This window comes from Meleagris gallopavo, chromosome 1 (assembly GCF_000146605.3).
Source record: "Meleagris gallopavo isolate NT-WF06-2002-E0010 breed Aviagen turkey brand Nicholas breeding stock chromosome 1, Turkey_5.1, whole genome shotgun sequence".
Taxonomy (NCBI): domain Eukaryota; kingdom Metazoa; phylum Chordata; class Aves; order Galliformes; family Phasianidae; genus Meleagris; species Meleagris gallopavo.
Window position 1 is genome coordinate 72,168,584 of NC_015011.2, and position 13,577 is coordinate 72,182,160.

Here is a 13,577-nt window from a genome sequence, read left to right on the forward strand (position 1 = left end):
CAACTTTTCTTTCTGGCATGATTATATATTTCAAATGCTTTTTCATTGTTTGCCTCACTGTTTTCATGAGAAACAGAGTCTTTTCAGTTTTATGGATAAAAGTTGCCACTTTGGATTGCATTGAGACCTTCTAGTTATTAACTTAATGTTTAATCTGTGACTGCCATTGGTATACATAAATTTTTATGTGTTTTTTTGAAGCATAAAAGCAATGGTGTATCAAGATACGTTAGTACTAATTCTAATAGCTGAAAGATTTGTTTTGTAATCATTGTTTAGTTGCGTTCTTAACAGAACATCAGGAGCAACTTAAAATTTTGCTTCATTTTATGTTGTTATTTCTTAGGAAACTCATGCTAAACTAACAAATATGAATGTTAGAGTCTTTCACTGTGATGCCCAAATGCATTTTAGTAGTTAAATTTAAGCATCAAGAAAAATTAGAGCTCCACTTGGTAGCTATCTGGGTGTTTTTTTGTTTTATTTTTGTTTTAACTACTGCAAATATTGCTAATCTGCTACCAGATGGAATTTGATCAATGAATTCCATAGTTTTTCTATCACATGCTGTATTACAATAGCTGCATTATGGGAAGGCGAAAGAACTTGCTAAGCAAATGTAGTGAGCTGAACCTCATTGTGCATAAAATTATAGTGTCTTTCTTGCTACAGAATAGGCCAGTTGCGTATTTCTTATGCTTTAGTTCTGATAATTTATGTCTGGGGGATGTTGTCATCATCTCAGGCCTGCTCTTGTTTCTAAAACTCTGCCTGTGTTTTGTATAGGTGGTTCTTATTAAATTTATTAGGTTTTCAATGAAAAATTTATTATTTTAAAAGCTTATTACAAGTGTTGGTGTTTACATATGCGATGTTAGGTTGTGTTTGTTTCTAAATATTATATAAATCTTAAAATGCATGTAGATTTGATTAATTTTGTGTTTACATCTTGTGTAACTTCACAATTTTATTCCATAGGAATTTGCTGCACTGACAAAAGAATTAAATGCATGTAGGGAACAGCTGCTTGAAAAGGAGGAGGAGATTTCAGAACTGAAGGCCGAAAGAAACAACACGAGAGTAAGTGTACAGCAGAACTTTTCTGGATATCATGTATGTGTATGAAGTAGGAGATAAAACTCCTTGCCCTCCCTGAAAATGTATTTAAATAAGTACATGAGACTTGTCAGGATCTAAGTAGCAGGATGTATCTACCATGCTACAGACCTGCAGAAAATAACTGCTTGCTAGACTTTGAATGTGCAAGGTATGTACATTCAGAGCAAGAGACTCACTAATCTTTCCAAGACCCAAGTCCTACATAAGTAGCCTGCACAGATCTTCATCTCTTCTCAAGTCTAAGGGCAGGGGTACAACACATTCAGGTACCTAGGAGCCTTGATTTTGATCTGAATAAAGATGAGATGAAGGCTGCCACTTGTATCACAGTGACTATGCTGTTTAGTCACAGCCACTGTGATCCTTGAAGTAAATATCATTTGTGATACAGCTGAGGACAACATTTCACCCCTAAGATCTGCTTCAATCAAAAGCCATTATTCTATCTGCAACCAAGAATCCATGGTAGTGCCTTCTGGAACAGATGCTGAACACCAAAGATGTTTTAACATATTTATGTTGCATTCTTCTGTGTTCTGGGCAACTCCTTCTGTTTTCATCCTTTCATTACACTAACAGTGCTTTGTGCCTCACTTAATATCTTTCCCTGGTTACCTGACTGGCATTCCAAAGGTTATCTAGCAAGATACTTGACAAAAGAATCGTGACAGTCTTTCTCCATCCTTTTTACTGCCAGGTATAGCACTAGAGTGCCACAAACTCCAGAAATCCGAAGATGGACAAGTGTTACAGTTATCTACAAAGAGGCAGTGGTGCTTCATCTACCTCCATGCTAGCTTAAAGGAGCAAGAAGAGATAATCATATTTAATGTAAAGTTTTAGATGCGTTGAGATTGGGAAATGTGATGGGAAACAGATAAAACATATTTTTTCCTCCCATAACTCTTTCATAATCTAAACAATACAAAATTACTCCCACAAAAATAGAATTAATGAAGGAGAACATTAGAGTTGCAATGCATTCTTCAGGTTGGCAAGCCATCTCAACCATGTATTTCTGAAGTATTTCTAAAGCTGTTTAGATTTTCAGTAACTGTTATGTATATCAGTTATTTAAATGTTAAAAGAAAACTAAAAAAGTCAACTTTATAAAGTTACATAGAACAAAGAATAACTTGTATTAATTTCTAGCACAAACTTTTCAAGGCAAGATATGGTTAAGATAAATGCCCAGACAATTGTACCGATTGGGTAATCTCCATATACACATTCCTGCACAGAAAATACTTAAATTAGCCTTTCTTTACAGAAAAAGTAGTGCATATACTAAATATAAATGTATTCTTCTCAGTCATCATACATTCTCATAAGAATGCGTACAAGACTACCTAGCAGAAAGTTTTTTCCATTTCACTACAGAGCCCACTGAACACCAAGTTTTGTACTCATACCTCCTATGGGTCTAATACAATAAGTAGCTCAAAGAAGAATACTATCACAGCCCTATAGTCAAAGACAGTTGTACACCAAACAACTGTGAGAGAAAAGCAAATTGAGTTAGTAACAAGTCAAATTAAGCTCTGTCATAGCACTTTCTTTGCAAACCAAAGAAATTAATTATTGTCCATTCTTGTTCTTTTTATATTACGTGAAAGAAAATTTGGTAAGAGGTTTTCCAGGAGATTCCAATTAATGAGTTGCAAAGTATGATGATGTTGCCAGAAGTCCTTGCAGTTTAAACTAATATACTCAATTAATTTGTCTTAATAATGAGTACAAAGGTAGGCACTGGAAATAAAAAGATTTAGTATACAAAAATATATAGAAAATGCAGGAAATAAAGAGTAAAGAAGGGTGAAGATAAAGATAAGCGTTAATGAGGAAGGAGAGAGGAAAAAATCAGACATGACTGATGCCTTACACTGTCCTCCAGAATTTTCATTAACTTTATTCATTAATTTTCATTAATGTTGTCATCCATCATGTCCTATATATATTCCTTTTACTCTGTCAGCTGCCATATACTAAGTTAGTTCCTGGAGTCTATTGTAATAGTCATGTTGCCTTCTACAGGCTCCCTACACTGTGATTGTAGGTAGAGACCAGCATTCCAGGTACACAGCTGTTGTCTTCAGAATACAATCATCTCTGTGACATATTAGATATGAGGTTTCCAACAAGAAGTCATTGTCCATAATGAAGCACTTTTACAAGCTGTTATTTATGCTGTTAATGCAAAACAGCATTAATAATTTGTCAGAAAAAGCTGCTACTTTTTTTTTGTTGTTGTTATTAGAGAATCACATTCAAGTAATAATATTTAGAAGACCACAGAAATACTTTTGCAATGAGGAATCAAAATGCCTTTTCTAACATCTAAAATGAGTCCAGCTAGTTCTTCTTTCCATCTGCCCCACTACAAGTCACATCTAACCAGCTCTGGCTTTACTGTGTCCCTGGGACACTCTCATGCACAGCCACACCTATCACCATGACTCAATACAAACTCTTTTTTTCCCAGGAAGTACTTTCTACTACTTATAATTAAAGAAGCTCAGGACTAGATTCTTGGGTTCCTATTTTGAACTTTTTTAATGCAACTTTTTATTTCCCTGCAATATGGCTGAAAAGATACTGTTTGAAGCACCTACTGCTTCAAACTGGAGATCAGCAAGAAGAAATTGAAGTGGCAAATCTGTCAGATTCTGAGTATATCGAGATAACTCTTGCTTACTTCTTCCCTTTTACATTTCTAATACATTTTCCTTTGTTCTAGACCCACACTCATGTGTTTCTTTATTTTCCCTCAAAAAAGCTACAAGACCTAATTTGCCATTTTAGGCCAAGCTGCAGCAGCAGATCCTGACAGTAGAATGCATTAGAATGTGCTAGAATAACATTCCATGGGACCCGTAAACTCTTGATCTCTGCCAAAAGACTACACCTTATAGCTTACCGTAGACTTGAGTTCCTAGTCAGTCCTTCTAGCAGAATCTTAAACAAAGCTCCCTGGAAGACTTTTTTGCTTTAAAATATGTATTTTTATTGCCTACTATAATTAACTTCTCACATATTATAGTAAAAATATTTTCATGTCACAAACTTAGATGACAACTTAATCTGCCAGTACATTTGGCAGCATGAAAAATGCAGGAGCATATGTGTATGTATTGATTAGTGTGATGTTGCTGACAGAAAGACAAACAGGCTCTCTCTGTAAAATCACTGCATGTTATTTTGAAAACATATACAGAAATACCTTGGAAGAAATTACTATTATATAGAGTAAAGGAATGCTATCCGGAGGGACCTGGACAAACTTGAGAGGTGGGCCCATGTCAACTTCATGAAGTTCAAGAAGGCCAAGAGCAAGGTCCTAGGAGCATCTAGGTTGGGGCAATCTCAAGTACAGATACAGGGTTGAGTAGAGAATGGCTTGAGAGCAGCCCTGAGGAGAAGGATTTGAGAGTATTGGTTGATGAAAAATTGAACATGTGCCAGCAATGTGCGCTTGCCAGAAAGCCAACTGTGCCCTGTGTTGCACCTAGAGATTATTTTTTGTCTTGAATATACAAAATTCAAACATGGAACGTAAGCTGCAGCTAGGCTATAACTTTATTTTTTCAAAGAAAGATTATCACCAGTAGTTTACCAGTAAAGCTATTTGATTTCCCACAGGAGCAAATGGGCTTCCACTGCTGTTGAACAATGCAGAGGAAAATGACTGGCTTTATGGCTAAATTTAGAGATAATCTCCAACTCCTTATCTGCTTAGTTTACTTTTCTTCTTTGCTTGCACCAGAGGTGGAGATTCACTAAATAATGTGTATTCTAAATACAGACTGAAAGGAAATTGCATGTTGCATGTGTTGGTGAGAAGCTGAATATGAAAGAGTATTGTCTTCTTAGTGGGTTGCCTTGTTCGTATAAGGAATCTCTTAAGCCAAGTCAATATCATTTTAGCAAATCTTTTTTTCTTCTATATTATATTTCCCCATATTCTATTACTTACTTTTCCCCATCGTTCTCTCCTGATTCTTTCCTTTCTCCGTTTAATATCCTGCTGTGAACTTTTTTTTTTTTTTGCAGTTTTATTGAAAACAAAGAGAATTAAGATAAAATACTTTATCGTAATTAAAATTCAGGTCCTATAATAATGCAAACCGTAATGAGTCATACTAATTTTGGTTTACTTAATCATTTTTTAAAGGAATGCTTTAATTTCTTTTTTTCTTTTTCACCAGTAAATCAGTGTCCCTGTAGTATTGATAGTTTAGTACAATAGAGGTACATGATGACATACAAAGACATTTAGTTACACATTTCTATTTCACAGTGCTTTGGAAATGATCTGAGAAATACAGTAAACTGTATTCTAATAGCTGTCTCTATTTTTAGTTTGTTCTAATTAACATTTTAAAGTTGCTTCTTTCCTTCACAAAATAAGCAGTCAAACATTTTTTAGTCTTTAAATAATCATTTTTAAACATTCTTTGTGCTCTAGAAACGTCCATCCCATTTAGTTACGGTAAAATTATCAGCTTGGGATCTTGAGGATCCTAAAACTCACCCAGCATAAGAGCGAAATTCTGTTGCCATATTATTTCATAATTCATTGTCAAGCTTATGCTTTCCAGCAGGAAAAGCATAGCAATGACTGGATATTATACGTGGGTGATTCTGTCCTGCTTTCTGCTGTTGATCTTCATCTTTCTGCAAGCCGCCTGTCTCTGTGAGTACTTGACAACTGTAACAGATCAACGCAGAGTGAGGGAGCAGAAAATGCTCAGCAGCATGTGTTCTTTGTTAATGCCAGTGTGTGACTGAAACATACAAAAGCACTTAAAGCTGTTTCTAACAAACTGCTTGTAATTTAATTAATTATCAGTATTTTTGCAGTCATATTTTGACATGAAATCTTGTTTTGTTCTTCGCAAATATATGAGATAGTAATTCTTGAAATAAATAGAAGGAGAAGTCCTCAGTGTTCCTTATTCACGCTCCCCTCTCCAAGCCAGATATTGTGATTTTGTTCAGTCACTTACTATATATGTTGCTTGGACATACCATTTTCTTCAATGACAATTTAATATATTTAAATGTCCCTTTCTCCATCATTGTAGTAACTAACATTTCATAGTTGTATAACTGTGGTTACATTTCCCTTCCCAAGGAAATAGGGAAGATCTATCACTTTTCCTTTTTTCTTTTTTTTAAATATATATGTATGTGTATATTTTGTGTATATATGTAGTTGAAGCAAAGATAGCTAAAATATAATTTTAAATATAATTTCAGCAGAGGATGGAGAAGGGATTTGCCAGCAGGCTCTCTAACTCCTGGGTTGATTGGTTACTCTTCCCTTTCAGCATGGCTGGGAGTACTGTGGTACAGGGACACCTGGATAGTCATACTCTGTGTTCAGCTAACATGGATTTGCTATAAGAAGCATTCACACAGATTTTGTGGAGAAATAGTCTTTTGTTGAAAAGCAAAAATAAGAAATTGCTGTCAGACAGAAACCTGTGTCAGCATGCCTTGTCGAGCACTCTGAGTGCTGACAGTAAGGAAAATACCACAGAGGTAGTTTCTAGAAAAATGAACCACTACTAGTTGAGCAGCTGGAATATTGTTCTTACAATAAGAAAAAGAGTGAAATGTTCACAAGTAATGCAGTAATTCTGCATGAGTGTTTGACACTTACCTGTGTCAATAAATCGTCTTTCTATATTATGATAAAATCAGTACGTTTTACACCTGTAGTTGTATTTAACAAGTATGAAATATGTGTATACATTTATATTTGACACCTCTAAAGTGATAGGCAAAGCTAAAGGCAAAATTAACTTATGTGTATATTAAATGTATGATTGATTTTTCTTAATATATTGCATGTTTCTTACAAGCCAGAAATTTAACCTAACGTTAAATATTTTATTCTGCTGTACAAAGACTAGGATGCTCTGCTGTTCATTTCACACAGTAAACTCCATGTTCAACCCTTAAGAAATTCCGAGTTCCTAATACTCCCAGACTGCTCCACTCTCTTCTTATACATGAAAACCTTGTTTAACTTTCTTTTTCTCCTCATCACTCATCACAGAATCACAGAATGGCTTGGGTTGGAAGGGCAAGAAGGAAGACCCGGGTAATTATAGGCCTGTCAGCCTCACCTCTGTCCCTGGAAAGGTGATGGAACAGCTTGTGCTGGATACCATCTCCAGACAACTGGGAGAAAAGGAGGTTACCAGGAGTAATCAGCATGGATTCACCAAGGGGAGGTCGTGCTCGACCAACCTGGTGGCCTTCTATGATGCTGTCACATGCTAGGTGGATGGGGGAAGAGTGGTAGATGTAGTCTACCTTGATTTTAGAAAGGCCTTTGATACTGTCTCCCATGACATCCTTATAACAAAGCTGAGGAAGTATGGGATAGACGAGTGGACAGTGAGGTGGGTTGAGAACTGGCTGACTGGCAGAGCGCAGAGGGTCATCGTTGGTGGTGCAGAGTCTGGCTGGAGACCTGTAACCAGTGGTGTTCCCCAGGGGTCTGTGCTGGGTCCGGTCTTGTTCAACATCTTCATCAATGACCTTGATGAGGGGATAGTGGCCACCCTCAGCAAGTTTGCTGATGATACGAAGTTGGGAGGATTGGCTGACACGCCTGAAGGCTGTGCTGCCATTCAGCGAGACCTGGACAGGCTGGAGAGCTGGGCAGTGAGAAACTGGATGAGGTTCAACAAAAGCAAGTGTAGGGTCTTACACCTAGGGAGGAATAATTGCATGCACCAATACAGGCTGGGGGATGAGCTGCTGGAGAGGAGCTCTGCAGAGAGGGACCTGGGCGTCCTGGTGGACGACAGGTTGGCCATGAGCCAGCAGTGTGCCCTCGTGGCCAAAAAGGCCAATGGCATTCTGGGATGCATTTAAAAAGAGCGTGTCCAGCAGGTCGAGGGAGGTGATCCTCCCCCTCTACTCTGCCCTGGTAAGGCCTCATCTGGTGTACTGTGTCCAGTTCTGGGCTCCCCAGTACAAAAAAGACAGGGATCTCTTGGAAAGAGTCCAGCGGAGGGCCACAAAGCTGGTGAAGGGCCTGGAGCATCTCCCCTATGAAGAAAGGCTAAGTGAACTGGGTCTGTTTAGCCTTGAGAAAAGACAACTAAGGGGGTACCTGATCCAGGTTTAAAATATCTGAGGTGTGGAGGCCATAGTGGTGAGGCCAGTCTCTTTTCAGTGGTACGTGGAGACAGGACGAGGGGAAACGGACATAAGCATATTCAAGTCTCGCCTGGACGCCTACCTGTGCGACCTGGTGTAGGGAACCTGCTTTGGCAGGGGGGTTGGTCTCGATGATCTCTAGAGGTCCCTTCCAACCCCTACAATTCTGTGATTCTGTGATTCTGTGACCTTAAACATTATATAGTTCCAACCTCTCTGCTATGGGCAGGGTTGCACCCACTGGATCAGTCTGCACAGGTCTCCATCTAACCTGCCCTTGAACACCTCAAGGGATGGGGCACCCACAACCTCTGATCAACCTGTGCCAGTGCCTCATCATCCTCTGAGTAAAATTTTTTTTTCTAACACCTAACCTAAATTTCCCCTCTTTTAATTTAAAGTCATTCCCTCTTGTCCTATCACTATTAGACTGTGTAAAATCTCACTCTCATTCCTGCTCCCTTCAAGTATTGGAAGGCTGCCATGAGGTCTCCCTAAAAGCCTTCTCTTCTCTTCTCTTCTCTTCTCTTCTCTTCTCTTCTCTTCTCTTCTCTTCTCTTCTCTTCTCTTCTCTTCTCCTCTCTTCTCTTCTGGTTTTGGAAATTATATTTCTTGCACTAGAAGTCAGGGTGTCTATGCTGATGTATTTTCAGACTTTTTGTGCCATATAGAAAGTAGTAGTAGTGGTTACCACTACTGCAAGGCTTACATGGATGGACACTATTATTTCCTGTGTTCCTTATTTTTCTCTGTGCTATAGTTTATGCACAATTCCTTTAGCCAAAATTCCTTTAGACAAAAATTAGACAATTTTTGCCACATCAAGAATCCTATGTTGCCATCATTTTTCTTCTCATCTAAGCCAGTTTTTCTCACTTTTATTTTCCAACCAAGACTCTAAGAATTTTCCTTTCTGATCATCTGTCCAGGATAATCTGTTTAGAATAGTAGAGCATTATATAATAAATTTACTCAGAGTTAGGTCAGAAATTAGTTGGCAAGATTATGTAATTCTAGACTTTTACTATAAGTGTCAGTTTAAGCCACAGGTAATTGCAAACGTATGGAAGGTATGGCCATGGTAATTTTGTTCTGTTCATGATAGCAATTAACTATTTAAGTTCTGTTATGAACAGAAATATTCTGTTAAGTGTTGGGAAGCTGTCCTTATATAATAAGAGTTACAATCTTACTACATCCCCATATCAAGTTCTTGATGCTACTGCGATTGAAGAGGCCTCTTCAAATCTGCATGTAACTTTGGACTGCTTCCAGTTATTAAAAAATCAACTATGTCTCTTGTCAGCCCTATAGAGATCAGGTGACTTTGATAAATATGAGCCATTTGAAATAAATAGTGGTAAAAATATCTTCCTTCTTCCATGAACTACATGGAGTCATTACAATTCTTCATGTACTAATATTAATCATACACGTGTTCACTATTTTTGGCAAATAATGTAATTATTTTAAAACAATAAGCAGCTGCAAATCTAGATATAAGAACCATCTTTTAAGCAAAGAATGCATCAAACCCAAATTGTTCCTGGCTTGATAGCTGTATATTACAATTACAATGTGTTTGTTCTCTGTTTATGCTCTTTCATGTCTTGTTAGTAAGGTAAAGGTCATTCTGTGGCTGAGAATAACTATGGATTACAGATGAACATTTCTCTTTACTAATTGTAGCTATGTTAAGAACCACATCAAAAGAGAAATAATAAGCAATTTGCTGTGTAACTTTCAAATTTCCACTTATGGCTAAGCTATAACTGTGCAACTTTCAAATTTCCACTTATGGCTAAGCTATAACTATGCATTGTGAAATACATGTATCAAGCATTATGATTCATGAATTTAGCAACTCAGCTACAGACTTAGGGTTTACCAATTCTCTTCTATGTTGAGACAGTAAGAGTAATGGTAGCCCTATAAAAGCCTTGCTAAATTGTGAATTTTCCATAGAACATCAAGTCATTTCAGTATTTCATTTAAACTACTTAGAGTAATAATGACAAACAATTATCATGCTTTTACAGTAGGTTATCTACAAGCTAGTCTACAAATTATTTACAGTAGTCTGAAATGTATTGTTTATGGACCATTTGTCCTCCTTCATTAACAGACATAATGAACATTTTAGAGCATGTTAGTGACATGCAAATGTCATGAAAGGTGACATTTAGAGTAAATAGTCTTCAAAAGTAATTAAACATTATTTCTACTTTTTTCATATTTTATATATCATCTTCCAGAACAAATTTAAAATGTTACAGCTAGATTTATAAAATATAAGCTGCTTTCATATTTTTCCATGATGTTCTACACAGGTTTTAGTTGGTTTAGTTGTTATTTGATAGCTTATGATCATCAATTACAATGACAAATATCGTCCTTAATGCAGTTAAATAGCGACTCTATGCCAAGTGATTTTTTTGTTCTCACTTTTCACAGTTTAAAATTAAATTATGATTCAATTTTCAATTTTTGTACTTATTCTATCTGATTTTGAATCATGAAATCTTGGCAGTAATTCCAGTAGTATCTCCCAGAAAGAGGTGGCCAAGAAAATTGCCATTTGGTACCATGCATTTTGTAGTTGAGTCTCCAAGGCATTTTGGTGAATAGAAATTAATAACCTTTCATATAAAATCCAATAGCTGTTACTGGAGCATTTGGAGTGCCTTGTCTCAAGACACGAAAGATCACTGAGGATGACAGTGGTGAAACGGCAAGCACAGTCTCCTTCAGGAGTTTCCAGTGAAGTTGAGGTCCTCAAAGCTCTGAAATCTCTGTTTGAGCACCACAAGGCTCTGGATGAAAAGGTACAGTATGGAAAAAAAAAATATATATATATATATAAAATATACCCTCTAACTTTACTGTGCCTTATGATGCTTATTGTGCATTTCCTTCTTGATATAAGTCTTTTACTTAAAATATTTATATGAATTCATAGAAGTTGTTGGGATTGTATGACCAATAATTGCACTGCAGTATAGATCACTTTAGCTATCTTTTGTAGTCAGTAGCACTGACTTTTCAAAACAAGCAAATCTTACCCTTATCAGAAAGATTTCCCCTGTTAGCATTAGCACTAAATAAACATGGATGGAATTTATGTCTCTGGTGTGTTTTTAGGTTATTTATGAGAAAATGTAGACTTCTCAAATTTAAAAAATACAAATTGAGAGTGAAATAACAGTAAAGATCTTTTTGACTATGGAAAAGGGCTTCCTCTTAAAACTTTTTACTGGGAAAATATTCTATGTTTCAGATAAAAGTTTTCACTGACTAAGCACAGCATTTGCTGTAAGATTAAAATAGTGTAAAATGAGTAATAGATCTTTCATTATCAGAGAATGCAGCATATTCTTAGAGAAGATGGTCTGTACAGAAATGTCTCTTCAATTAATCAACCTTAAACTTTTTAGTGCTTCAGGTCTCAAAGGCTCCTTACAGCTGCTAAGAAGCTGATATCTTTCTTTTGTTTACTTCATGGAATGGAAAGATGTACAAATAATGTTAGAGCACTATGGAATATTGTGGTATATTAAACACACACATAAATGGAATAGGTTATAATACAGCACAAGAAAAGACATTATTAACATGGAACAGAAAATACAAGCTTAGGTTAACTTCATATTTAAAGTAGATATTGAGCTTAAGAGTAGGTTAGGAAGTACATGTTCCTTATATATAATACAGGAAGGACAAAAACTAGGAAAAAATATGATTTTATTTACAACATTCTATAGCTTTCATTTCCTTCTAATACCTGTCTGAACATGTTTATTTTTCTGCAGCTTTTTTTCTATCCTGATTTACACTTTTGATTCAACTTTTAAAACATACATTTGTAAACAATGAATTTATGCAACTTCTCCAAACTCATTTTTAGTTGATTTGTTAAGACAAAATGTCCAATTGATCTTCACAGAGAAAAGCAACCACCAGGATTTACTATCCTATATAAGATTTGAAAAACATTGGTTCTCTTAAGATAATTAATGTCAGAAAAGTATACCTATCTATTCTTTAATACGAAAACAACCAATTCATGCTGACATTACCACTATCTTTTTATTCATTAGCAGGTAGGTAAGAGAGCTTTTATTCACTATGAACAAAATTGATTCAATTCTAGCATGTGCAAGTGTTTTTAAAAGCTCTTTGTGGGCTGCAGATATGGAAAGAAAGGAGAAAGACTTTGACAGGAAGAAAAAATGTGGAAAGTGGTTGCTAAGAGACGGAGGAAGATGGGTGATATTTTGCACCAACAGCAGTGCTAACATGACACTGGCTATGTTAAATTTCAAGATAATAGGGCTGCACTTGAAAGCCAGAAGAATACCCAGTCATCTGGGCCCGTGTTGGATATACCCAGTAACAAGGAGAGCAAACCTTTTCTACTGTATCTGTGGCTCCATAATGGGAATCAGTTCTTTAAAAATGGATATTATAGCACGGTTTGATAGATCAAATGACATCTGATTAGTCTTAGTTTGTGAAGCCTTATTTGTAAAACTCCGTCTAGTGCCAAAGAAAATAGGAGTACACTGAGGGACCATATGAAGTGTAGGTAGTACATTATTTTTGTAGTAATAAATACAATTAGAGTAAAATAACACGTGCTTCTATTGCTTCTATAAATTAAGATGGTTTTCTTTGCTTTGTTTGCTTTAACATAAATTTGAAGAGGGAATCAAAGCAAAATTCATTGCAGTGTATTTTTATATGAATTTCAGAGAATTTTGCTTTCTTTAGATTCAAAGTTTCTTCAATATGAACTTTAAAAGTTCAGGAAAAAATCAATACAATTACTAAATAATAAGTAATACTTAAAGTAATACTCAAAATATATGAATACCCAATGCATTAGTATGGTCTTTTGTAAGCTGTATGTTTTTCCTGGAATACGGATGAGAAAACCTGAAGTCTTTATTCACCTTTTGTATTATTCTTCAAGTATATTTTGAAATCACTTGGACAGAGAAAAAATAATTAATAAATAAAGTTACAATTTCTGGGCTGTAGAGTAGGTTTCTCCTTTAAATCATAACACTAATGTAGCATTGTTTTCTCTTTTACACTGGTTTAATGAATACTTTCCCCCAGTTTTAACAACTTCAACAGCACTTCATGTGGTTGACCATGAAGAATTAGATGCAACATTTCCTATGTCACCATGGCATATGTGAGTCTCAATTAGTTGTTCTCTGCTCAGATGAAAGAACAAAGACTTCTGTGCCAAGGCAGAGTTGCTTTCAGTTTCT

General features: G+C 36.0%; 1 protein-coding gene across 1 annotated transcript in view; it reads left to right on the plus strand.

Annotated features, from left to right (window-relative positions):
* Positions 1 to 13,577, plus strand: part of LOC100538614 (liprin-alpha-2-like) — a 72,988-nt gene that overhangs the window by 11,798 nt on the left and 47,613 nt on the right. Inside the window, exons 2-3 of the mRNA XM_031553999.1 lie at positions 979 to 1,080; positions 10,959 to 11,123. Of these exons, the coding sequence (XP_031409859.1) occupies positions 979 to 1,080; positions 10,959 to 11,123 (267 nt within the window). The remainder of the gene's footprint in view (positions 1 to 978; positions 1,081 to 10,958; positions 11,124 to 13,577) is intronic.